The following is a 25,487-nucleotide window of genomic DNA, read 5'->3' as shown; positions in this document are numbered from 1 at the left end:
TTCTGGGCAGCGTCAGGAATCAGGCTATGGCTTGAGGTTCACAGGCAGAACCTCCAATCTAGCCACTCTGGGGTTTCCTTTCTTCTGCAAACCTGTGCCAAAGGGCAGTTAGGGGGATTAGGCCTTTGAATTACCGAGTGCTTATCTCTTGAGTATTAGATAATTGGGAGGCGAGGGGGGGGGGAGCGACGGGGAGGAGGTAGGCTGTGAATCTGTCTTTGTTAGCCAGGCAGTGTTTCTTTCCCAGAGCTTGTGTCCTTTATCTCACCCTAAGGACACAGACCTTCCCTGAAATGAGTTTTAGCAGCGCGCCTTTGCCAGGTCTCCTCCCAAATTCCTACTGCGGGTCCTCTCCTACATGCTCTGAACGAGTGGGGACTAGAATGACTGGTCTTAGGGGCAGCCGGTTGAGATGCCAGGGTTTGGTGTCCAAGGGCTGGGGGGCTAGGAGGGAGGACCTTCCCGCGTCGGCTCCGCGCCCGGGCAATTTCCTCCGCGCCCACCAGAAGGCGCCGGGGCGCTCGATTCCCCGCGCGGAGCCCGAGCCTCGGCCGCAACTAGCAGTGGAGCGGAGCCGCGCGGCTCTGCGGTACGCAGAGCCGGACTGCAGCCTGAGCCCTCCCTGCCCGGCAAGTGGCACAGGGGTGCCAGCGATCGCCGGCTTTGTTCCTGGGGCTGGGGGGCAGCAGTTTCTCACCTCCGTTCCACCCCCTACCTCCCTGCAGGAAACACCCAGAACCACCCCCGCGCGGTAGTCTACAAAAGCCGGTAGAGTTGCAAGGCGGGAGGGGTCGGGCGCGCTCCGGAGGCAGGCGGATCCCACACACTCTCAGGCTCACGCCTATTTTCGCCATCAGGGCGCCCCCAGCCCCATGAGGACCCCCAGGCCGCAGCCCGGACCGAATCTTGCTGCAGCCTTAGACCGTTAGACAGGTCAGTGCCCGGGCGGGATGAGGGGCCGAGCTGGAGGAGGGAGGAGGAGCGCTCGCTGGTCCACCCTGTCCCCGCACAGCTTCTGGAGGCCACTCAGCGGGTCACCTCTGCCGGGGGCATCCAATAGCGCGGGCGTGGTTTTGCATTTTTTCTGACAAGCAAGGTGTGGAGCCGCCCTCTGCAGCCCACCCCGGCCCAGGTGATCTCAGATTGCGGAGGGGGGGCGGGCTTGGGGACATCCGTTGCTCTAAAAATGCGGTGCTTTTCTACTTATGCATGGCCGAGTCGAAACCACCGCATCCGAATGTCGCTTGCATCAAGATGTCAGGCTTCGGATGCGAAAGGAAACCGAGATGCGGGAGAGGGCGAGAAGAAAGGAGGCCGGGAGACACTGAGGCCCGGGGAGTGAGGGGAGGGGTACTAGGAAAACGATTCGCAGTGCAAATCGTAGCGCGATGTGTGGAGTGGAGAGCGCCCTTGGGAGCCAGCAGAAGCCTCCGAGGTCACGGGGGTCAATGGCCCAGCCCTCGCCTTCTCTTCCTACCTTTTTAACCCCCCACCCCCACTCCAGGATGTGGCTGGGCCGCCGTGCCCTCTGCGCGCTGGTTCTGCTGCTCGCCTGCGCCTCGCTGGGGCTCCTATACGCGAGCATCCGGGACGCCCCGGGCCTCCGGGCACCTCTTGCGCTGTGGGCGCTCCCGCAGGGACCCCATAGGCCCGAGCTGCCAGACTTTGCCCCTGAGCCCCGCTACGCACACATCCGCGTCAGGATCAAGGAGCGAGTGGTCGGGTGAGTGCTGACAGCGGCAGCGTAGCCACACTAGCTGAGGGCGGCCCGGGGGTGCTTTTGTTTCCTCCACTGCTGGGCTCAGATGCCTGCGTTCTCCTGACTGTTGGTGTGGAGTGAGGTGGGAGGCTACTGAGCTTCGGCTAGGGGGAAATCTGTTCTCCCTGAACCTCGTCGTGGGAATGGGAGGCTATGCAGTCAAAGGAGGCCCTGAAAGACTCCCTTAGGTCCTGATCCAGGCGTGAGAAGAGATTCCAGCTAGAGTCCTGATGGTGGGTGGGCACTCCTGAAATCCTATTAATTGGCCCTATCTACACCTCAGAAAAGTCCAGATTTAGAGAATGGGTCATCCATCCATCCAAGAACCTCCTCCCTCCGGTAGACTATTTGAAGAGCGGTGTTTAAGGGGACAGATTGTGGATGGGCAGAGTTGAGGGGCCAAGGTGTGGGGCGCTATGTGTTTTGTAGGATGAATGGAGCTGTGTAGCCTGGCTCGCATGACCCATCCTCCCCCTTTCAGGCTACTGGGTCAGAACAACTGCAGTTGTGAGTCCAGCGGGAGGGGTCTTCCCCTCCCCTTCCAGAGACAGGTCAGAGCCATTGACCTCACTAAGGCCTTTGACCCTGAGGAGCTGAAGGCTGCCTCTGCCACAAGGGAGCAGGAGTTCCAGGCCTTCCTGTCAAGGTACCAGCTTGAAAGAAGGGCATGACTCTGCAGTGGGAGGTCCAGAGGGTGGCTGTGCCAGGACAGAGAGCCCCTCTCCTCCTGACTCCTCCTCTGTCCTCCCTTTTCTCCACTGCCAGGGTCCAGTCCCCAGCTGACCAGCTGCTCATAGCCCCTGCCAACTCCCCCCTACAGTACCCTCTGCAGGGCGTGGAGGTTCAGCCCCTCAGGAGCATCTTGGTGCCAGGTGGGGAAGAGGGTCCTAGAGGATGACCAGCCACAGTACAGGGGGGTGGGGTGTGCAGAGCCCAAAGTTGGGTGGGGAAGGAGAGGAAAATTGGAATGGAAGTCAGGAACTTCTGATGAAAGGGGGACCTGAGGTCAGAAGGGGGCTTAGGAAGTGGGAGGTGAGGACAGAAGGGACTTCAGGAATTGCAGAACACTGTAACTGGGTAGGTTAAGGGGAAAGAAGCTTTTCTTTGCTAATTAACCAAAGATTATATGGATAGGAAGGGCAGTCCATAGAAGAGATACTGCTTTGATGAGGAGTCAAAAATCATTCACTCTAGTCTGTGTTATTCAATGTGCCCTGCTGAGGCTTTGACAGGAGGAATGGGTGAAAAGTTTTGGGGTGCTGTGGTGAAAGAGGAGAGAAAAAGTGAAGAATTGAGGGCTTTCTGTGTGATTCTGATTCCCCATCCTTGCCCCCAGGGCTGAGCCTGCAGGCTGCTTCTGGTCAGGAGGTATACCAGGTAAGAGAAAGGAAGGCAAGGAGGCCCAGTGGACATTAAGAATGCTGGGAGCGGCCGGGTGTGGTGGCTCAGGCCTGTAATCCTAGCACTCTGGGAGGCTGAGGCAGGCGGATTGCTCAAGGTCAGGAGTTCGAAACCAGCCTGAGCAAGAGCGAGACCCCATCTCTACAATAAATAGAAAGAAATTAATTGGCCAACTAATATATATAGAAAAAATTAGCCGGGCATGGTGGCACATGCCTTTAGTCCCAGCTACTTGGGAGGCTGAGGCAGTAGAATCGCTTGAGCCCAGGAGTTTGAGGTTGCTGTGAGCTAGGCTGACACCATGGCACTCACTCTAGCCTGGGCAACAGAGCGAGACTCTGTCTCAAAAAAAAAAAAAGAATGCTGGGAGGGAGACAGGACTGCCAAGGGAAGGATGGAGGAGTCAGGGAGGCAGGAGGTGGGTTGGGGGCCTAACCCTGCACTCTGCAATCTCCTCTCCTAGGTGAACCTGACTGCCTCCCTGGGCACCTGGGATGTGGCAGGGGAAGTGACTGGAGTGACTCTTACTGGAGAAGGGCAGCCAGAGCTGACCCTTGTCAGCCCAGGGCTGGACCAACTCAACCGGCAACTGCAACTGGTCATTTACAGCAGCCAAAGCTACCAGGCCAACACTGCAGACACAGGTGTGAGGCCTGGGTGGAGGTAGGGACAGATGGGACAAACAGAGAGGACCCAGAAAGGCTGGAGTGGGCAAATGACAGAGGGTGTGGGAGACTCTTGGGCAACGGCCAGAGCTGCCCAGCCACACAATGGGCACTTCAATTGGGCCAGCAGGGCCAGGGAGGTAGAGAAGGGGCCTTTGTTCATCTGGGGCCATAGCAGGCCAGAGGGAAACTGGAGCCTTGGGTGTGTCTCCCCTTCTGGCCAATGGTGGGGGAAGTGACCTGCCCCAGGAGCCAGAAGACTCAGGCTCTATTCCCAACCCATCACTTACTAGAGGGCAAAGGCTTTTCTTTACCTTCCAGAGCTCTCATTTCTCCTCTAGCAAAAGGGGCCTAGCAGCCTTCCTGCCTCTCCCCAAAGTTTGTCACACTAAGTTTGCTCACACCTTAGGGCCTTTGCACTTGCTGTTTCCTCTGTCTGGAATACTCACCTCCCAGATTTTTGCATGGCTGGCTCCTTGTCATTTAGATCTCAGCTCGAATGTCTCCTCCTCTCTATTATATTGCTTGGCTTATTTTCTATTCAATACTTACCAGTAGCTGATTTTTTTTTTTTTTTACTTAGCCTGGGACCAAACTGACTAGGTTCCTATCAGCTTGTTGCTTAATATTGTATAAACGTAGGCAAGTTACTTTTCTATGCCTCAGCTTCTTTTTTGCAGTAGGAATCTACTAAATAGAGCTGTCGTGAGGATGAAATGAATTCATATATTTAAGGTAGTTTTTAAAAGGGTTTGACACATTAGTAAATGCTCAATAAAGGTTAGCTTTTAATTAAAACTTTTTGTCTTTCTCCCACCTGTTATAATGTAAGTCCCAACAAGGGTAAGAACCTTGTGCTCTTGTCCACCAAAGCCTAGAAAGGTGGGACACAGAGTAAGCACTTAAATGTTAATTGGCTGAAAAGAGAATGTTGTCCCAGCCTTAGGGCCAAATGCCATGTCCCTTCTTCCCAGTCCGGTTCTCCACGGAGGGACATGAGGCTGCCTTCACCATTCGCATAAGACACCCCCCAAACCCACGCCTGTACCCGCCTGGATCTCTACCCCAGGGAGGTAAGGTTGGGGGTGGGCAGGGACATATTAGACCCAGCCCTGGTGGGGCTCAAGAAAGGAAAGGGTATCCTTGGGAGAGGATGTCTTTCTGTTCCTCTCTCCCTGCTCTCCTTGTCTGCATCTAACCCTGCGCCCTCTATCTCAGCCCAGTACAACATCAGCGCTCTGGTCACTATTGCCACCAAGACCTTCCTTCGTTATGATCGGCTACGGACGCTCATTGCTAGTATCCGACGCTTCTACCCAACTGTCACCGTGGTCATCGCTGACGACAGCGACAAGCCAGAGCGTATTAGCGGCCCCCATGTTGAGCACTATCTCATGCCCTTTGGCAAGGTGCGTGGCCACTGCGGGCCAGAGGACTCCGGGAGGAGACACCTTCACTAGCCTCTGGGGTAGTGAGTGATTGGAGGACCTGCTGTCTCAGAATCAGGGGGGGGGGGTGCCTGTTAAGCATGAGGATTCTTTGAATGTAAGCTCCGTGGGAGCAGAAATCGTGCCTATCTTATTCACTCTACATTCTTAGAATGGTGCTTAGTACCTACTAGGCACTCAATATAATAGTTGATGGATGAATGAATGAATGAGTGAATGCACATTCCAAAACCCTTCTCCAGAACAATGACTCAGAACAGGGTGGGAGAGGGGAGGGTCTGCCTTGTTTTTTACCTAGCTCCCGGTCGCTCAAAAGCACTCAAAAATTTGGAGAGGGGTCAGGGGAAAAAAAGAAAGGTGGCAGAGGGGCATGTCCTATCTTTACAGCCACCTCAACCATGCACACTTCTCCCTAGGGCTGGTTTGCAGGTCGGAACCTGGCAGTGTCCCAAGTAACCACCAAGTACGTGCTGTGGGTGGACGATGACTTCGTCTTCACAGCGCGGACGCGGCTAGAGAGGCTTGTGGACGTGCTGGAGCGGACGCCGCTAGACCTGGTAGGGGAGGAGCAGCGGGATGTGGGGTGGGAGAAGTCCTTGAACAGGCTAGGGCCATGGTGGGGAGCTGCGGCCGAGAATGGCCAGCCCTGGGACAGAGAAGACGACGATGAAGTGGGGCCTAGGGGACTGTCTGGGTCCTGCAGGGAAGAAGCGGAAGAGGAAGGGGCAGGGGAGCCACCCCAGGGAAGAGGGAGCACAGGCCTAACCCCCTCACAGTCGCCGCCCTGCCTGGCGCCATCCTCCCACTCCCCCAGGTGGGGGGCGCGGTGCGCGAGATCTCGGGCTTCGCCACCACTTACCGGCAGCTGCTGAGCGTGGAGCCTGGCGCCCCAGGCCTCGGGAACTGCCTCCGGCAGAAGCGGGGCTTCCACCACGAGCTTGTCGGCTTCCCAGGCTGCGTGGTCACCGACGGCGTAGTCAACTTCTTCCTGGCGCGTACTGACAAGGTGCGCGAGGTGGGCTTCGACCCGCGCTTCAGCCGTGTGGCACACCTGGGTGAGTGCGCCCCCTCCCGGCCAGGCCTGGCAGGGACCCCGCGGGGCGCTGGGCGAGGCTCCAGGCCGCGAGGCGCCAAGGTCACCGGCCCCTCCTCCTCGCCCGCACCGAGCCCAGCTGCCACCGGGAACCCTAGAGCGCTTCTGTGAAGATTTCCCAAGACCTGCGCCCAGGCGAGAGACAGCTCCCACCTCTCCCTGCCCCGCATACCATCTACGCCCCCAGCACAGCTGCCCGGGCCCCTGGAGCTTCCCCGCAGCTGTCGCCGCAGCCCCTACTCCCAGCCGCTTCCCCTGGTTCAGACCACACTCGGAGCAGCTCATCCCGTGTTTATTGAACCTCTGAAAACAAATATATTGACTCCATGTTACACTCGAGTAAAACTGAGACCCACACTGGTCAATTTACATGCTCTAGATCCTTAGAACAGAGTCTTTGCAAAGGGACATCTCTCCATACGCTAAATTTTAGTTCTCCATTACTGGTTGGGCTTCTGTACCCTCAGAACCCTTCACTGTGTACTTCCTTCTGCCCCCAGAATTCTTCCTGGATGGGCTTGGTTCCCTTCGAGTTGGCTCCTGCTCTGACGTCGTTGTGGATCATGCATCCAAGTTGAAGCTGCCTTGGACATCAAGGGATGCTGGCGCAGAGACTTATGCGCGGTACCGTTACCCGGGATCGTTGGACGAGAGTCAGATGGCCAAACACCGCCTCCTCTTCTTCAAACACCGGCTGCAGTGCATGACCTCGGAGTGACGGCCACCCGGGGCTTTCCAACTGTCAGGCTGGGCCTGCCTTCTTGTTTCTGCCAGGAATTTCCAGCAAACCCCACCACCCAGTGAGCACCCCACTGACTCTCTGAGCCCCTCCTTCCTCACCCTTCCCTTTCAGAAACTGATCCTAAACAGGGGCTTGTCCTGGTGACACCCTTCCTTTCCTGAGTGCCCAGGGGCCTGATGGAGCCATAACCTCTCCCATAGCCAGTGCCAAGTCCTCTCTCCCACCCCATTCTCATGGGGCAGGACATGGGGGGGGGGTCACTTTCCAAGTGCCAAAGAGCCCAGGGGGACTCTAAGAACCTAAAGGAGAAACATTCTCCTCTCATCTTCTTGGGACTGAGGGGGTGGCAAAGTTCCCCCGGCAATTAATCCCAGGGCTGTGTCCCCCACCCCTATCTCTGGATCCAGGACTGTGCACCGGCTCCAGCCCCACCCCCACAGAGAGAACTTGTGACTCTGGAGCTGGGGTGGGGACTGGTGAACACATGGTGAAAACCATTTTTCTGTGTGTCTGTGCAATGCTGTGGGCCTGGAGGAAGGGGCACTAGGGTCTGGGTGCAGACACTCAGACTCGCTTCGTGATCCCAGAGGCTCTCGGCTTCATTTTATTAGTTACATTAAGTAAGGGGGCTCCAGGGTCATGGTCCTCCTCACATACACATTGCCGGGGCCCTCCGTACTCCAGGTGACTGGGTCAGACCCACACTGTGCAAATCTTTGGGTCAGTGAACTCCTGAGGAAGAGAGGGGACATGTCAGGAATAGATTAAGTACCTACCCCTTGCTGAGATTTGGTAGTCATCTGAGGGGAATCCCATTCCCTTTGCAACCTGAGTTCTTCAGTTCCTTTTTTTTTTTTTTGAGACAGTCTCACTCTGTTGCCCTGGCTAGAATGCTGTGGCGTCATCATAGTTCACAGCAACCTCCAACTCCTGGGCTCAAGCAATTCTACTGCCTCAGCCTTCCGAGTATCTGGGACTACAGGCATGCACCACCATGCCTGACTAATTTTTTTCTATATATTTTTAGTTGTCCAGCTAATTTCTTTCTATTTTTTAGTAGAGACGGGGTCTCACGCTTGCTCAGGTTGGTCTCAAACTCCTGAGCTCAAACAATCCGCCTGCGTTGGCCTCCCAGAGTGCTAGGATTACAGGAGTGAGCCACGGTGCCTGGCCAGTTCTTCATCCATAGTTTGGCCCAGTCCAGTCTCCCTGACTTGTTTTATTTTTGGTTTTGTTTTTGTTTTTTCTTTCTTTCTTTCTTTCTTTCTTTTTTTTTTAGACAGAGTCTCATGTTATTGCCTGGGCTAGAATGCCGTGGTGTCAGCCTAGCTCACAGCAACCTCAACTCCTGGGCTCAAGCAATCCTCCTGCCTCAGCCTGCCGAGTAGCTGGGATTACAGGCATGAGCCACCATGCATGGCTAATTTTTTGTTTCTCTTTTTAGTTGACTAGCTAATTTTTTCTATTTTTAGTAGAGACAGGGTTGCACTCTTGCTCAGGCTGGTCTCGCACTCCTGACCTCAAGTGATCCTCCTGCCTCGGCCTCCCAGAGTGCTAGGATTACAGGCGTGAGCCACCGAGGCTGGCCTGACTTGGTCTTAAATCCACTAATGATTTCATCTCCACCCCTTACTTCTTAATCTTCTTCCTCTGCCCCTTTCCCAAATCTCTCTCCCTGGGTCATCAGCCACTCACCCATACCTCACTTGCCACAGCCCAGCACCTCCTGGCTCCCACTCTTGATGCCACTGCACCCTTACCAGTCTCTCCAGGGCATGAGCGGCTGCATCCTGGACACTCACAAACAGCTGTTCTGGGCTCACTCTGTCCAGGAACCCTGCCCGGGTCAGTGTCTCCAGCACCAAGGCTGTGTGGGAAGGGTGTCAGTCCCTCAGGCCCTAAGTCCACACTGTGTTCTCTCCCCTCCCCTAATTGTCCAGTCATTCCCCAGGCGCTGGGCCCCACCATGCCCCACCCCCTCCTACCATTACACTGAGCCAGGAGAAGGTGGATCCCAGCATCTCGGCATCGGCTGGCCAGCTGTGGGGGTGGGGCAGAGTGGTCAAGTCCCAATTCAGTGGACATGAGTGAGATGGTAAGGGCTTCTCTTCAACCTACCCTCTCCCTCACCTGTACCACTTCTCTGGCCCCAGCAGCATCAGCAAATGTGACACCACTGAAGTCTAGGACCACCACTCTGACAGGCTCAGCAACTAGGATGGGAGAAGACAAGAATACCCAGATGCTGCCATGGTTCATGCCCAAATCTCCCCCCTTGTTGTCCCATCTCACCTCTGTCAGGGGGGCCATCTGCCTTTGGAGTCTCCTATGAGTAGAGAAGGGCAGTCACCACACCCAAGACACAAGCATAAATGTGCACCCCTTGAGCACAAGGATCCTCTTTAGAACACCCACTTGCTTCCCACTCCCAGAGGATCCATACTCCTCCTAGACCAAGGTTCCTCACCTTGCCTCCTTTTCCAAGCCCCAGATGCCATTCCAGGATGTGGCGAAACTTCCCACGGGTCCCAAAGTAGAGTGGTGTTGGATAGCTCAGGATGCAGAGCCCTGGGACCTGGAGAAGCTAAGGGGTCAGAGGGTCAGAGAAACATCCGAGTCTAATTCTCCCTTCCTTCTTTGGCTGTAGCCCACTCACCTTATGTTTCCCTCTGAGTGGCTTGTAGAGCTCTGTCCCCTCAGCCAGTCCAAGTGCCAGACACTGCACCCTAGGGAAGTAGCTGGGGTCAGATTCTCCAGCCTGGCCTGGCTGGAGAATCACCCCAAGCTCCCCATTCTCTCCCCTCCCCTAATCTCAACTCCACTCATCTCTGCACCCACCTCTGGGTGCGGCAGACTACAGTCATCATGGAGAAGATGACACCCACGGCCAGGCCCAGGTCCACACTCAAGGTCACTACAGCCACCCATGTGACCATCCACACAGCCTGCAGGACAGGGATAGGGGTGGATTGCCCAAAAGAAAGGCCAGGCCATCACTGCAGGGCAAGGAGTCCAAGGGCAGTGACTACCAAGGCAAGTGATGGGGACAGATGGCCCAGAAAGAAGTAGAAAACATGACAAAAGGAAAGGACAAGATTGGCCCAATAGGACACACACCAAATGTAATAACTCCAGATCTTGTGCCAGTTGCAAGGTTATAAATATTCACATCTGAGGGGTTCAAACCCCACCCTTTCTCTTGTCTCTAAGTAAAGGGTGTTTCTCAGAGGTATTGGGGTGGGGGTGCAGAACTTGGGACCAGGACAATTAGCTTTGGTCTAGGGCAGAGGCTGGGTATGCTGGGAAGACAGGAAGGAGCAATCTGAGGGTAATGCCTTTTCTTACAAAATCCATGCGGCTGATGCGCCATAGTTGTGGAAGTTCCTGCATCTGGAAGAACATCTGGCGCATGCTGGAGATGTTGATGCAAGCCAGGACAGCCTTGGGGCAGAGGAGATGGGCTGACTACCCCAATGTCCTGGCATATAGCCACCCTCCCAGCTATGCCCATGCCTCCTCTGCTCCTTACCTTCGGCAGATAGTAGAAGAAGGGCCCCAGCCAGAGCAGCACGGACAGGACCACCATGCAGGAGAAGAGGCCTGCCAGCTGGAAGCAAGAAGGAGGGAAGCAAAGCAGGAAGGGAACCCCCCACCCTCACATGAGAGCTTGTCTCCCTGCCCACTTGGCCTTATCTTCTTCAGAAGCCTCCCTCCTCCCAAATCTCCTTCCACACAGATATTCCTCACTCCTCAGCCCCCTTCTTGACATTTTGCCATTCACGCCCACCCCTCTCCTTCCCCCAGTTAAATGCCTGTCATTTGCCAGTCTCCCCCTAGACATATGTAGTTCAAGTTCCCTATTTTTCTAGCCCACCTCCATCTTTAAAACCACCATTGTATTACCTTGTTAGCAGGCTAACCACATGCTTATGGTGCCAGCAAAGTAAGGAAAACCAAAAACATTAGGGGGAATTTGATATGTGATATTTATTTTAAAAGAAAATATCCTCATGGAAAAAATCAGAATTTCTTCTCTTAAATTTATTTTACAGTTTAGTATTGTTTTTATTTTTAACTACACCTGGGGCACCATAAACTTTTTCAGTGCTTAGAACCTACAGAGCTCTTTTCCCCTGTCCTCCCATCTTAAATTGTCCACTCATGCCTTTAAGAGCCAGTCCTATTCTTAGGACTGCCCTCCTAAACTGAGAAGGAGATTGCTGTGTGTGCTGCCAGTCCACCCTGTTAGAACTGAGCACATCAGAGCATAAAAAGCATAGGCCAGGACAAGCCTACAAAGGTCTTGATAGATCATTGCTATATTCTGTCTCTCCTATCTAGATAATTCCATATGCTCACTCAACCTCCTTCACAGATTCCCAGCCTCCTTTATATAGATGCCACCTGGATATCTAGCAATCTTCCAATTGTTTCTCCACCACCACCACCTGGCCTGGATGTCCTGTCCTACCTTGTCATCCAAGGATGCCCTCTTACCTGTGTATTCCCACCAGCATCCACTAGTAGACTGGTGGTGGCCAGCGTGGCCGAGTTGGGAAAGCAAGAGAAGAGGGAGGAGATGAGGTTGGAGACACCGTGTGCCAAGAGCTCCTAGAGGGATACAGTGCGGTGAAGAGGGGAGAGGCAAAGGCGTGGGAGGAAGTCAGGGTAAAGGGTTGTCTCTTGAATGAGGTTGGGGTCCACAGTCGAGTCATACCTGGTTGGAGTCAACAGTGTAGCTATACTTGTCTGCATAGATGGAGGCCAGGGAGGCGGACACAGCAAAAGTAACCAATGCGATGGGCAGAGAGTCAGCCAGAATACTGGGCACCTCAGCCAGGTTGGGGAGGAGGGGTTGGGGAAATCTGGAGAGGGAGAGGTCCATGGTGAGGATGGGTTGGGTACTGTGGGGAGATGGGAAGGCAGAGAAAATAGGGTGGGCCAGGACAAGAGGAAGTGTTGTATGGGAGAGGAGAAAGATGGTGTCTTTTCATTCTCTCTTACCCTCCAGGCAACAGCCCCACTATCTGGACATTGTATCTTGTGTCCAGGGAAGAGGTGAAACAGAGCACAGAGGCCAGGAGCACCTGGGAAAGAACAAAAGTAGGGCATGGAAGAAGATAGAGCCCTAGCAGGAGCTAGAAGGGCTCAGGATGAGAGAGGATAGGATCCCAGTGCAGGACCAGGTGGTCCCAGGATACCAGCACCTGAGGGAACAGGGTGCGTTTGGGATGGGCATCTGATAACTGACTTAGGAGTGAGGGCATGGGGAAGAGGAATGATGTGTGCCGGGGGCTAGGGAGAGAGCTGGACCCGAGGAAGTTCCAGGTACCCTTGGTACCCGAGGGATACCAAGAGGTGCAACTGAATCATTCTAAGTAGGGGAGCTGGACTGTATTTAGAGATACATTGATATCTATGGGGGCACGAGATATTTATTTAGTCTGAAAAGAGAGAAATGGGGAAGGGGGTTGGGAAATACACTGAATCCCAGTGAAGAACCCTGGTGAGGAGAGGTGAGAGGAGATGCCCTGGCCAGCGACACCTCCAGGGAGCGCTGTAGGAAGGAAGATGGTATTCTGAGAGGTCTAGAGGGAACTCTGTGAGAGAAGTGTGACAGTGTGGATGGGGGCTACTGGAAGGTCAGAGTGTTCTGGGAGGCGGCCTTGAAAAGTCCATGAGGGAACACGACCTCTCCTCCGTGACTTCGCTGCATTCCACAAGGGGGCGGCAGCGGCCAGTTCCCACGCGGTGGACAGGGTCTGTGCAGGGCAGGGGGCCGGCGCACAGGGCCATTCTCTCACCATGACGACTTCCCCCGGGATTGGGGTGGGCAGCCTGTCTCGGAATCTCACGTTCAATTCCTTGACCGGCACAAGCAGCGCCAGGCTGAGCGCCGAGATGGTCAGTTCGGCCGGACTGCTCCGGGGCAGCGCGGTCAGCACGGCGGCCAGCGTCTGCGGGCAAGGGCGGTGAGCAGAGGGCCCTGTGCCGGGTTCACTGCCCCCAACGCGCACCCGCTAGGCCCCGGCGAGGCCCTCTCTCCCGCCCGCCATCTGGGCTTCCACCTCCGCAGCGCCCTCATCAGCCACGAGGTCCTTCCTCCTCTTCACACGCTGTCTCGACACCCTCCCGTACTTCCTCCCTTTTGAAGTTCCCTCTTCCCTGAACCGCTAGGACCCCTTTCTCCCCAGTCCTCCCACCTTCACCTTTTTGTTTGTTTGTTTTTTGACACAGTCTCACTCTGTTGCTGGGCTACAGTGCTGTGGCATCAGCCTAGCTCACAGTAACCTCAAACTCCTGGGCTCAAGCGATCCTCCTGCCTCAGCCTCCCGAATAGCTGGGACTACAGGCATGCGCCACCATGCCCGGCTAATTTTTTTTCTGTATATTTTCAGTTGGCCAATTAATTCCTTTCTATTTTTTTTTTTTTTCAGTAGAAGCAGGGTCTCGCTCTTGCTCAGGCTCTTGAGCTATCCAACTGCCTCGGCCTCCCTGAGTGCTAGGATATAGGCATGAGCCACCGCACCCCGCCCAACCCTCACCTTGAAGAGAGAAAAGCAGCCGATCTGGCGCGGGAGGGACAGCCCCAAAAGGCTGGGCAGCTGGGACACAAGCACATGCAGCGCGGCCCCGCTGGTCAGCGCCTTGACCACAGGCTCGGACAGAAAGGTGGACAGGACACCGAGCTGCAGCGCGAACATTCCCAGCTGCGGGGAGAAGACGCGCAGTCACCAACCGGAGGAAGAGCAGACCACCCAGAGCACCGCACACCAGCTTCCGTGCGCTCCTCTGCCCTCCTGAACCTGAGCACGAAGCCTGCCCCTCCCTCTGCCCCGACCGCCCCACCCAGCGCCTCCCCGGGTCCTCCCTCACCATTAGCGCCCCGCTCACGAAGGCCAGGGCTGCGGCCGCTCCAACCCGCTGAGCGTCCAACTGCTCCCTCTCGATGCCGCTCAGGTTCCCCACGAGGGGTTCGGGCACCAGCCGCTCCACAGCCGAGCCAGTCATGAGGCTGAGTACAGCGAAAGTTCCTGGCGCCAAGGGACAAACGCAGAGATCACCAGCCATGGGGCCGGCGGGGGTGGGGGACAGGGTAGAGCAAACAGCTCAGGCCAGGATGCTGCTGTCAGACTCCACTCTTCTGGAAGGCTGCTGCCCCATGAAGGCCGTGGGGCTACCAGCTAGTGCAGCAGCTGGGAACCCATGGAGAGGAAGGAAAGGAGGGTGCACCAGTCGGCAAAAAAGTGCTCCCTCCTCCATGCTCTCCAAGTTCTGCATGCTCCTTTGGGGGGCCCCGTATCTCTTTTTCCCCTTCCAAGTCCCAGAAATGTTCATTTTTAACCAAATTTCACAGCGGGAAAAAGTCCAAGTAAATTCCTATTTCTTTGCACCCGCCAGGGAGCATTGTCTAGTTCAGAGTTCCGTGGCAGGGTTGCACAGGAGGGAATGGAAGGTGGGATAGGTGAGGAGAGAAGTAAGAGACAAGAAGCTTACAAGAAGGGAAGCGACAAACCCCTGTCTATTTTCACCCCACAGGGATGAAGAAGAGTCATTGGAAGCCCCTGGTCACTCACCTGTGGACAGGTGTCTCCCAGTACCCAGCAAACTGTAGATGAGGACGGGAAAGAAAGAAGTGTAGAGTCCGAAAACTGGGGGCACAGAGGTCAGGAGGGCAAAAGCCATGCCTGGGGAAGAAGTAGAGTAAAAGGTCTGCAGTAAGGAGGGGTGCTGCCGGGCCTCCTGGACCTGCCCCCTTCTCACACTGTCAGCTTAGAGACTGGCATCAGGGATGCTAAATCCTGCCACAGGAGGGAACCGAGGGGTTAATGGGTCTCAGTGGGAGGTCGTGGGGTGGATGAGGTCAAGGATCCCTGTCGTCCTAGTCCTGGTGGCAAGCGTTGTGCCTCTCTCCAGTTTCCTGAGCCGTAACGTGTTCTAGGCTTTTCGCAGGATTGAGCAGATAAGGGGAGGTGGGGGTAGGGAACTGATGGAGCTCCACAGTCCTTACCCCAAACTGGGCTCAGATCCCCCTCTCTTAAACCTCAGCGATACTAACCCACCAATTCTCTCCCAGATTCCTTGCTCCCCACACCTCCTCCCCAAAGCCCTCTAGAGCCCCGGTGCCTGACAGGCTCGTGTTGGGGCCTCTCACCCTGGGGCACGTGCACGATGCCCACGGTCACTCCAGCCACCGCATCCCCGAGCAACCAGGCCCGCCAGCGGTAGTGGGGCAGCCAGCTCAGCGGGGGCAGCCGAGCCCGCAGCAGGCGCCACGCCCCCGTCCCGGAACAAGCGCTGGCCGGCAGCCTCCACAGCCTGCACAGCCGGGCCAAGCGGGGCTCTGCCGGTAGCTCCGGCTCCTGCTCTTCGCCCCCGAAGAGCTGCTGGAACCGAGCCTCGGTAAGAGGTTCCCTGAGCCTGGCGCCCAGAGGGGACTTCAGGTCGGAGGCCTCTCCCTGGCATGGGCAGGTCCTGGTGCCCAGCAGCGCACTCATTTTGCCCTTGGCCACTTCCAGCTCCGCCCGCTGTTAAATACCCCTAGTCCCCCAGCCCTGAGTCCCGCCTCCCTTGAAGCAGAGGCCAATCCGGCCCTGTAGGGCGCACTCTCTGGGGGACCGTCTGAGGTCAGGCAGAGGTGCGGCTTGGGGAGGCAGAGTCTCTATGTTAGGCGTTTCCTCGGACATCCTTGGCCGGATCAGATCGCTGGCTCCGGGCCTGCTATGAAGGGTGGCTGTGAAAAGGTGTGGAGATCAGAGAGAGAGGCATACCGCAGCGCCCAACACCCACTATTTATCACTCTTTGGCCTTTTCACGTCACTAGCAGTTCTTTTCCCTATCTGCACTTTGGGCAGAGACACAGGGTGGTTCTGGTCACCGGTCCTTCCCAGAGCCACTGCATTCTCCCAGCTGAAGCAAGAAAGTTCAGCGCCCATTCTGAACCCCATGCCAGATCCAAACCTTCATGAGGCATAGCTTGCCCTAAGAAAGTGTAAGAGGCCGCTATTGGCCTCAGCAGTTTCACAAATTACTGAGATGGGAAGCAGCCACAGGCATTACACAGGGATAATGACAAAACCATCCCACACCTCTGCAGAAGTGGCTGGGCCTACTTCAAGGGAAATATTGAACTGATAGAAAACTTTATTTCTTAGGAGCCAAAAAAACTGAGCACCATTTATTACATTCAAGTGCTATTCACAAAGTAGGCACTCAAAAACACATATGTGGTTAAACTAGGCACAAAGGAGTCACCTACCTACCTCACATATCCCCGTGGCTCCTAGAGAAACACAAAGGTTCTGAGCTCCAGAATCCTATCTGCCACCATCCCCTCCCCCACTTACAAGAATCTTCAGCACCCCTCCCTATCACCCTCTGGTCCCCCAGTCCCTGACCCCAAAGCCCTGGGTGTGGGGTACAGTGAGGGTGGGTCTCCCTTCTTCAATTCCTCCTATTGTTCCCCAGAAGCCTTATCTGGGCCCTGCGTCCTGTCCCCCCTTTACAGATCCCTCCCCCCATTGTCGGCCAGAGGGACCTCAGGCCCACAGGGAGGCTCCAGCTCCTCCTCACCCTCCCACCCCAGTGGTCCATTGTCTGCTGAGGAAGCCAGTGCACGTGACTGAGCCCAAGGGACAAGTGGACACACAGATGCACAAGGACCCAGGACAGGGCATTTGGACATGGATCTTTGCATGTTTAGCTCTCTTTGTTCCAGTGGCCCTCCCAGAAGTTGGGAGGGGTGAAGACACCCTTGGGCTCTTCATTCTTGGGTCTGTGGTTTGAAGAAGAATCTCCTTCTGCTCACTATGAACGTGACTTATGACCTCCCAGACAGCAAAGATAAGGAGACCCAGAGCCAGGAAGGGGTCACAGACCTCAGGATCCTCCACCTTCCCATTCTGCCTCAGTCAAATGTGGAGGCCTCAGAAGGAAAGGTACGTTGGGCATTTTGTGCTTTAGTACCTGGGTGTTGGGGGAATGGTGGGAAGTCACACACACTGGGCTTTCTGGTGGAGTCCAGACAGGAGGATGGATGGGGGGGAAAGAAGGGTAAGTAACTGGGTAAAGGGGAATCAACATCAAGAATCTAGGGCTTTTCAGTGGCCTCAAGCCCTGGGTCTGGGCTGAGAGGTGCTGCAACTGCAGGTGAGGGACAAAGATAGCACCATCTTTTATCTGATACTCTGTGCCCTTCTCCTTTCCTCAGACCCCTCCTCAGCTGATCTCTTCCATACCACTTCACCTTACTTTTTCCCTCTACAGCTTCCCCTTCCCTCTGCCAAGACAGCAGCCTTGATGATATAACAAAACCTTTATTCTCAGAAAACAAGGAAAACAAAAATCAAAAACAAAGCCAGTCATTTCTATCTTGCCCCTGCCCCTGCCCTCCCACCCACCCAATATCCTCCTTTTGGAGGGACTGTGATGCATGCATAGGGGTGGGAGCTGAAGGAACCTATGTTCCTTGGGCAGAAAGAAGTCCTTTTGGGTCTAGGTACTCTCCTCCAAGTGGTGTCACTCCCAGCCTTGGCCACCCTCTCAACACCAAGAGGGAGGAATCTGGAGTGGTGCCAGGATTGCCCAGGAGCTCCTTGAGGACTAGGTGGCAGAGTCAGCACCACCCCCATGACCTTCACCAGTTACAGCTCATCTTCATCCAGCTTGGCAAGTCTGGCCTGGCAAGGTGGGGTGTCTGGAGTCGGAGGGATTGAAGGAGAGTCATGAGGAGGCTGGGGGATGTCACTGAGGTCCTGAAGAAAGATTCAAGTGAGAGGATCAAAACAGGCCCTGGATCTACTACCCTTACTCCTCTCTCTTCAGTTTTTTTGTTTGTTTGTTTTTAGAGACAGGGTCTCATTCTGTCACTCAGGCTGGAGTACAGTGGCATGATCACAGCTCACTGTAACCTCAAATTCCTGGGCCTAAGCAATCTTCCTCCCTCAGCCTCTGAAGTAGCTAGAACTACAGGTGCATGTCACCATGCCTGGCTAATTTTTTTTTTTTTTTTTTTTTTTTTTTTTTTTGAGATAGGGTCTTGCTGTGTTGCCTAGGCTGGTCTCAAATTCCTGAGCTCAAGCAATGCTCCCACCTCAGCTTCCCAAATAGCTGGGACTACAGGCAAGCACCACTATGGCTGGCTAAATTTTAAACATTTTTGTAGAGATGAGGTCTCACTATGTTGCCCAGGCTGGTCTTGAACTCTTGACTTCAATCAACACTCCTGCCTCAGCCTCCCAAAATGCAGGAATTACAAGTATGAGCCATGTCATCCTGCTTCTTTTCAGTTTAAGCCCCTAGCCAAGCCACCTCCTCTTGCCAGATACCTTAGATTATCTGACACTGTCAGCTTTTGAGTTAAACTGGAGGGGAGGAGAGTAGGGGATGGGAAGTAGAAAGGGGCAGACAGAAGGAAGGTGGTGGAAGAAAGGAATGGCATAAGGGAGAGGGGGTTGGGGATCCTGGAACAAGAGAAGCCTTCCCCATTATACCCCTAATAACCAGGAAACTCTATTCCTCATACCTGTGTGTCCAGAGGCAGGGGCACTCTGGCCACCTCTCCTTTGGGCAACAGCAGCAGGGAGGGGAGAGAGCCATTGATGGGTGTGTGTGTGCTGCCCTGGGCCCGGTCTCCAGGCCGTATTCTTCCAGGGCTCCCAACCCCAGGCCCTCCTGGCCGCCCCAGGCTGTTGGTCTGGCTCTCCCGTCTCTGGTACTCAATGGGTGACTGCAATGCTGGGGCAGAGAGAGGAGAAGGAGGGTTACAGCAGAGACAGGTCCCCAGGGGCTCTGCTTGTGGCATCCTCCCATTTTGTCCTCCATCTCAAAGACTATCAGCCAATTTTTAGGTGATTCTGAGTTACCAAATCTTATGCTAGTAGTGGAAAAGTAGGGGGCGGTGGGGAGAAGCAGAGTCAGAGGGCAGGGTTGGAGGCTGGGAAGTGAGGAATTCAAGAGGTCAAAGGGCTGAGGGAGTATGTGGGGGAAGGATGAGAGCTTCACCATTGAGAAAGTCACGCTGGGTCTCCAGGATCTGAGCCACTTGCTTGATCCAGGCCTGACTGATTGCAGAGTCTGCAGCCTGCAGGACATACCGCTGGATTCCACCCTCTGGCCCTCTGGAAGTCAGTGCAAAGCGGCAGGGGTCGCCTTGGAGGTTCCCCTCCAGTCCCAGGCAGCTCACCTGAATTGGCAAATAGGCAACAGCCCCCAGATTCTTTAGGTCCTCTCTGGTTCCTGCTCCCTCCAACACACCCAAGAGCCAGACATCCTCTCAGAGGCCTCTCCCCATCCCAGTCCGAGCCCTTCCTTGCCACCCCCCTCCCCACCTTGATGCTGCTCTTGTATACATATCCAGGCTGTGTTCCACCTCGAATTCCTCCTCCCAGAGCCTCACTGAAGATGACGATTTGCTCAAAGAGGAAGACGCGCCTCTCTCGACCCCGGGAAGAGAGCAGCCCCCCAGCTTCAGGCTCTGTGACCCAGAATGTGTCCTGGCCCAAGAGCTTCCCCTGAGCAGTCAGTTTGCCCTGGAACCAAAGGATAGCAGCCTTTGAGAAAGAACAAGAAGAGAAAAAGGGCAATTCCTTGTTCCTCCTTTCCTGCTCTGACACTCCCAGCCAAACATGGGATTAGCTCAGGAGGAAAGAGCTCCCCATAAGGACCTCCAGAGTGTTAAGACTGGGGCAGAAACTGGGCACCAGTTTCCTGCCCCATCTCCATACCTCAAATCCCCGCAGTCTCCCCAGGGTCATCATATCATTGCAGCGCTTGGGCACAAAGCACATGACCTCCACAGCTTGCTGGGACACAGGTGAGAGAGGAGTATTGTTGGGTGAAGAGAGTCATTATTAGGAAAGAGGGGTCCTCAGCTACCTGCCTCTTCAGACTGTGTCTCAAACCCAACATGCCACCTCCTAAAAACCAGACAGCTGTAAACCACCTAAGGGACTGCGGGAACCCATGGGACTATGAAGATAAGGTATACATGGTGTGTCCTGGAAGATGTGGGGAGCCTCACCTCCAGCTCTTCAGTATCCATCCCAGCTCTACTGTAATACTTGAGAAAATCCTAAGACAGAGAAGAAATGCTCAGGGAGGTCATGAGGACACCCTCAGAAGCTCTTCCATCTTCCCCTAAGGACGCAGGTGAGGACCCTCCAGGAAGTCTGAGGAAGCCTTAAGAACCCTGGGGAAATGAATGAGGAAAAACCTATCTCAGCCAGCTGTGTCCCCAGGGAGAAGGTGGTCCTGACCTTGAGAAGCAGCTGGTATTTCATGATCCGCTGCACAGGTTTGATGAGGAGGTCATTGAGCTGCAGGCGGTGCCCTAGCTGCTGCCGGAGCTCCTGGGGACAGGAACACAGTGGCTATGCAGCCTGGAAAGCCTGCTCAGGCCAATTCTGTCCTCCTTCCCCACCAAGGCACCTCAGCCACTAACCTCAAAGTAGCTATCCCCAAACTCTGACACCACGTGCTCTGACTTGGGCTTATTCTGACAGTACACCACATACATATGCAGTCGGCGCTCCTAACAGGGGTAAGTAACATTTACCAGAGGGATTGCTTGGGCAAGGAAAGGAGGGCACAATTCCAAAGAACTCCACCCATACCCAAGCCTCTCCCCTCCTAGGCTCCATCCCCTCAAGCCTCACGTGTTTGATGAATAGCTGAGCCAGCCAATCAGGATCTTTCAAACAGCGCTGTAGTTCTTGTAGGAAATAGCTGAAGGGGTTGGCCAAGAAAGAAAGGTAGGTTAAATACATTTCGGAACCCCTACCTCCCCCACACCCCCCAATTTCAACCTGTCTTCCCTAATAATGCTCCCTACAGAACTTCTCCAAACATTCCTCAGGTCACAATTGGGCCGCAGTTGGAATTCAGAGAGGAGATGAATGCCCTTCCCAGCACCTGGCTCTCAGGGCTCCACTACTCACTCTCGGTGCCACTCATAGATTTGCTGGATGTTCCCAAATACGATCCTGTCACGGCCTCGAAGACTCTCAGGGATCCCCTGTGCAGCCATGGTGGCCATGTAACCCTGTGGAAAGGTTGGGGTTGGAGCATGAGCATGTGGCACCCGCCCTGGTGGGAACCCCCCTCCCCACCGCCCAGAGTCCAGGAGCAGAGAGGACTGGGAGCAGGGACAGAGGAGCACCAAGCCATCCTCTGAAAATAGCCCTGGGCAGAGGGAAAGGGCAGGGAGGCCAGGGTGGGGAAGGAGTAAAGGGCACTACCTCCACAATCTGCCCCAAGTCGTCCACATACATTTTCTCTGTTTCTACCAGTTCACTCAGGACATACCTAAGAATTGAGCAGGAGGGTGCCCCCACTTCAGAGTCTGGGCATATCCTTCGTTTAGCCAGTTCCTCCCTCCTTCACTAGAAGCCCCTTCATCACCATGGCCAACCTCAGAGGGAATTCCATCTAAAACATGAGGGACGGGCCGGGCGCGGTGGCTTACGCCTGTAATCCTAGCACTCTGGGAGGCCAACGCGGGCCGATTGCTCAAGGTCAGGAGTTCGAAACCAGCCTGAGCAAGAGCGAGACACCGTCTCTACTATAAATAGAAAGAAATTAATTGGCCAACTAATATATATATATATAAATTAGCCGGGCATGGTGGCACATGCCTGTAGTCCCAGCTACTCGGGAGGCTGAGGCAGAAGGATTGCTTGAGCCCAGGAGTTTGAGGTTGCTGTGAGCCAGGCTGACGCCACGGCACTCACTCTAGCCTGGGCAACAAGCGAGACTCTGTCTCAAAAAAAACCAAAAAAAACGTGAGGGACAATCTTCTGGAAGTTGTCCAATTGCGGAGGGTGGAAAGGTCAGAACACTTACATACTCCTTTCCAAAGCCTTCTTCTTCTGTTCCTCCTCACTCTCAGGGGCTTGGGACAAAGTCTCTTCTTCAGGTTGCTGGAAGGAAAGAACATGCTAGGGTAAGCAAATGAATGCCTCTTGGGTGAGGAGAGCCTCCCCAGAGCATTTCTTTATACCTGTGTCTTATCTCCAGGGCCCTCCAACAATGTTGTCAGCAAGGTCAGTTCTGGCAGCTCCTCTCCTGTGGCTAGAGCTGGCTCCAGCATCCAGTTCTGGGGGCCAGAGGTCAAGTGTCAGAGGTCATGGACAACAGCTGAGTCTCCCTAATGACCAGTGCCCTCAAGTTGCCCTCTCTCCCAGTGGCCTTCATGGATGTCCTATGTCCCATGGATGCTTCTGTGGTGTTCCCTGCTCACCTCATATGGTCCCGCCTGACCACCGTCTGTCTCAGTTTCCACACTGAGACAATGTTTGGAATGATCCAACCATCTCCTTAGGCCCCTGACTGGCCCTGGGGGGCCGGGGGAACAGGGGCCAGAGCTGAGGCCAGAGTTGGGGCCAGAGGGGGCAGCCAGACCCGAGGCAGCAGAAGCCGATATACTCCCCTCACTGCCAGCAATGGAATAGGATTCTAATAGGGGGGGAAAAAGAAAAGAGGTGATAGACATTGCTCCAGCTCCAGACTCAGGGTCTCCTCTCCATAATGCTCAGCCCCTTTCTTCCAGGGCTCACTCTCTTGCCATCCTCATTTGAGTTGGCCAGGGCAGAAAATTTCACCAGGGTACCCTTGGGAGAAAGGACAGTAAACACCTGGTTCCCCAGGCCTGGAACCCCCAGTTACATGTGGAGGTTCCCCATATCCTGAGCACAGCATAGATATGGGGGTGGGGGCAGCCATCTGGGCAGACACTAGAAGCAGGGGGTGGCCATCTGCTCAGCTACAACCCTCCCCCTTCCAATGGGTACAGACCATTCTCTGGGAAGGGGGGGGAAGAGCTAAGAGTCCATCTGCCATTCCCAGACCCTTCCTCCAGCAATTGCAGTAATCACTATGGAAAGAAAAGACTTGTGCAGCCCACCTCCCCAACATATGCACAAACCCAATGGAGGGGCCGCTGAGGAGAGTGCATCAGGCTTGTCTCTGGCCTGGGCTCAGGGACAGTAGAACCCCCTCATTCCTCTATTCCCTTGTCCCTTTTCAGAAGTAGATTCTCAGCAAAAGGAATTGGGGGGAGATACATGGTTCTAGGCCTAAGGGGACTGTGGGTGGGATTTTCTCATATCCATAAAAAACTACATGAAAGAGATAAATCCCCTGTCCCTTCCCCAATTTCCTTAACTTGAACTAATGGAAATTTGGAGGCAGTAGGGATCTTAGAGCTCATCTATTGAGTCACTTTCCTGGAAAACACACATACAGTCTCAAGCTCTAAATCTCTAGGACCAGGGCAAACAGATGCCGTGAACCCCCAGCCCGCCCCCCACTCAACATTGGGCCCTCTCAACCTCGCACTCACCACGTCCCCCCCGGACGAAGCAGCAGCCGCATTTTGCCAGCACTTTTCGGATCACACGGGGACAGGCACAGCGACCCCCCTTGTGCCCCCCCCGCATGGCGCCCGGGCCCCCCCGCACCCCCCACCCGGGCCGGCCATGCAGGGGGAATCACGGGGGGCGGGGCGGGGACGGCGCAGGGCGCACACCCCCCCTCCCTCCTACCCCGGTCCAGGCTGGGGGAGGGGGGGAGGGAGGGGACCGGGAGGAGGTGTCCAGGGGTAGGCGGAAGTCAGGACTGGAGGAGGGTTGGGGGCTCTGGGGAGAGGGCGGTGCGGGGCCCGGCCGCTGAGCTGGGCGGGGAGGGTTTCCGGAACCCTGTCGGTGCGGGGCCCAGGGTCCAGATGTCCAGTCGTGGGGGAGGGATGGGAGGGAGGCTGGGCCGGGATGCGGCAGCAACTCCAGCTCGGTCTCTGGCCTCTGGTTGGGGGTGGCTCTAGGCCCGGGTAGGGGAGGAGGCGGGGGCCGACCCCCGAGCCACTGGCGCTGCGCGGGTCTCGGCGGAGCGGCGAGCAGAATAACAGGCCGGGCAGCGGTGCCGCCACGGGGAGGGGCCTCTGCGGCCCAGCTCCGCCCTCTCCCTCGCATTCCCTCTCCAGCTTGGGCCGGGTTCCCGCCCCAATCGCCCCTCCCCCAGACACCACCGTGTTCCCACTCCTAGTCCCCAGCGCCTCAGCCCCTCCTCCGCAGCCTGCGCTCCCCTGCCCCGGGTTCCCCTCCCTCCCTCGCGCATCTCGGGTTCTGACGGTGGAGCACTGGGGTGGGGGTTATGCCTGGCGGCGGGGTCTGCCCAGGTCGCCCCTCGGCCTCTGCGGTGGAGAAGTCAGTGGATGAGGCCTTGGCCTGTGCAAAGATGTCTTGGGGTTGGGGCTGTCCCTGGCCGCGCGGGGGTGGACAAGGCCCCCAGTAGGGCGTGCGTGTACAGGGAGCTGTTTGTGGGGAACACAACCCAGGTGCCGCCCTCTCATCAGACCCTTCTTTCCTCCAGGCCCCGGGACTCCAGCTAACTCTGATCACCAATTAAGGCGAAGTCCTTGGAGCCCGGGCTGGCTAGAGGCCAGGGGTGGGGCGCGGGTACACTTCGCCTGCGGGACTGACTGAAGTGGGGGACAGACATCGGACTAGAGGGCGAGGAGAAGCATGAAGGCCTCTGTGATTAAATAGGTCTCGTGCAAATTAGATGCGTACTTTATGCTAATAAGAGCAGAATATTTTTGAATTCCCCACTTTGCGCACGATGGCAAATTGTGCCCCACCCCGTCCCCAGCTTCTTACCGGGCTGCAGAGCCCAGGCGGGAACCTCACGGTCGCAATCCCCTCTCTGATCTCCCTCCGTACAGTCAGACTCTGGTTCCGTACACCCCGGCCCTAAGGGGCTTCTCTTCGGGGGCTGCTGGGACAGAACGACTGTAAGGAACCCGCCCTCTTAGGCAGCCTTGACCTCCCCCTTCTCCCTCTTGTCAAAATCCACGACGTTAAAAAAGGGTCTCCCTGAACGTGGCTATGGCCCTCTTAAAAGAATTGATAGATTCCTGCGACTGCCCCACAGAATCCTTGTTTGCGGGCAAATCGAGTTGTGGGGTACAGCCCTCTTGAAGGCCCGGAAAGATCCCCAACCCCACCGCGGTCCCCCTTCCTTACCCCCTCCTGCCCAGGGAGGGCGCATGCGCGCAGCATGCCCCCCATGACCCCCAGTATCCGGTCAGTGCGGCCAGGGGCGGGCCGGGGGCGGTCCGGGGGCTTCATGCTGGACCCCTACCCTGCTCCAAGTTTCAGGGCCGAGGGGGCACGGAAGCTGGGGGGCTTTGAAGCCTGCGTGCGTCCGGGGAGTTTCTGCTGGCGAATCCGGATTCGCCCCCTGCCCGGCTCCGCCCCACTCCCACCCCAGCCAAACTTTGCAAAGGGGGTAGGGTTGTTCCTTTCTCTACTACTGTAGTTCGGCAACAAACAAATTCCTCTTAATCCTGATTCCAACATCGAAGCATGACCAAGGGCTTCGCAGT

At 55.7% G+C, this 25,487-nt stretch overlaps 3 protein-coding genes and 1 non-coding gene across 11 annotated transcripts; 1 reads left to right on the top strand and 3 right to left on the bottom strand.

The window, feature by feature from the left end:
* The first annotated feature begins 544 nt into the window (after positions 1-544).
* B4GALNT1 (beta-1,4-N-acetyl-galactosaminyltransferase 1) lies at positions 545-7,605 on the top strand. Of its 5 annotated transcripts, XM_076007435.1 has the most exons (12): positions 545-768; positions 858-933; positions 1,505-1,723; positions 2,241-2,405; positions 2,525-2,631; positions 3,096-3,136; positions 3,624-3,804; positions 4,800-4,898; positions 5,044-5,234; positions 5,690-5,830; positions 6,088-6,328; positions 6,867-7,605. In XM_076007435.1, exons 3-12 carry the CDS (start codon positions 1,506-1,508, stop codon positions 7,082-7,084), a joined length of 1,602 nt encoding a protein of 533 aa, XP_075863550.1. In that variant the 5' UTR covers positions 545-768; positions 858-933; position 1,505; the 3' UTR covers positions 7,085-7,605. The 5 variants fall into 5 exon arrangements, with proteins under 5 accessions (XP_075863550.1, XP_012632559.1, XP_075863551.1 ...); XM_012777105.2 differs by having other exon boundaries at positions 545-933; XM_076007436.1 differs by lacking the exons at positions 545-768; positions 858-933 and having other exon boundaries at positions 1,350-1,723; positions 6,028-6,328.
* Positions 7,606-7,682: 77 nt separating this feature from the next.
* Positions 7,683-15,614, bottom strand: SLC26A10P (Solute carrier family 26 member 10). The gene is made up of 18 exons (XM_020287513.2): positions 15,264-15,614; positions 14,686-14,796; positions 13,985-14,142; positions 13,654-13,818; positions 12,913-13,065; positions 12,113-12,195; positions 11,826-11,973; positions 11,606-11,719; positions 10,638-10,715; positions 10,454-10,549; positions 9,947-10,053; positions 9,765-9,834; positions 9,576-9,692; positions 9,401-9,434; positions 9,239-9,321; positions 9,094-9,148; positions 8,869-8,975; positions 7,683-7,840 (listed from the first exon to the last, which is right to left on the bottom strand). Exons 1-18 carry the CDS (start codon positions 15,604-15,606, stop codon positions 7,802-7,804), a joined length of 2,061 nt encoding a protein of 686 aa, XP_020143102.1. The 5' UTR covers positions 15,607-15,614; the 3' UTR covers positions 7,683-7,801.
* Positions 11,259-11,398, bottom strand: LOC142873623 (small Cajal body-specific RNA 11). Its single transcript, XR_012921616.1, has one exon.
* A 1,793-nt stretch (positions 15,615-17,407) lies between the features above and the next one.
* Positions 17,408-25,261, bottom strand: ARHGEF25 (Rho guanine nucleotide exchange factor 25). 4 transcript variants are annotated; one of them, XM_076007438.1, is made up of 16 exons: positions 25,126-25,261; positions 24,772-24,874; positions 22,347-22,573; positions 22,107-22,202; positions 21,950-22,026; positions 21,346-21,412; positions 21,046-21,149; positions 20,764-20,833; positions 20,550-20,639; positions 20,365-20,457; positions 20,130-20,180; positions 19,834-19,911; positions 19,438-19,638; positions 19,112-19,292; positions 18,633-18,844; positions 17,455-17,862 (listed from the first exon to the last, which is right to left on the bottom strand). In XM_076007438.1, the coding sequence occupies exons 1-16, from the start codon at positions 25,228-25,230 to the stop codon at positions 17,752-17,754; spliced, it is 1,866 nt and encodes a 621-aa protein (XP_075863553.1). In that variant the 5' UTR covers positions 25,231-25,261; the 3' UTR covers positions 17,455-17,751. The 4 variants fall into 4 exon arrangements, with proteins under 4 accessions (XP_012632555.1, XP_020143105.1, XP_075863552.1 ...); XM_012777101.3 differs by lacking the exons at positions 24,772-24,874; positions 25,126-25,261 and adding an exon at positions 23,448-24,018 and having other exon boundaries at positions 17,408-17,862; positions 22,347-22,561; XM_076007437.1 differs by lacking the exons at positions 24,772-24,874; positions 25,126-25,261 and adding an exon at positions 23,448-24,022 and having other exon boundaries at positions 17,452-17,804; positions 22,347-22,561.
* Positions 25,262-25,487: the final 226 nt, after the last annotated feature.

This window comes from Microcebus murinus, chromosome 10 (assembly GCF_040939455.1).
Source record: "Microcebus murinus isolate Inina chromosome 10, M.murinus_Inina_mat1.0, whole genome shotgun sequence".
NCBI classification, from domain to species: Eukaryota; Metazoa; Chordata; class Mammalia; order Primates; family Cheirogaleidae; genus Microcebus; species Microcebus murinus.
Note: the sequence above shows the minus strand (reverse complement) of the source record. Positions and strands in the feature narration are given on the sequence as shown.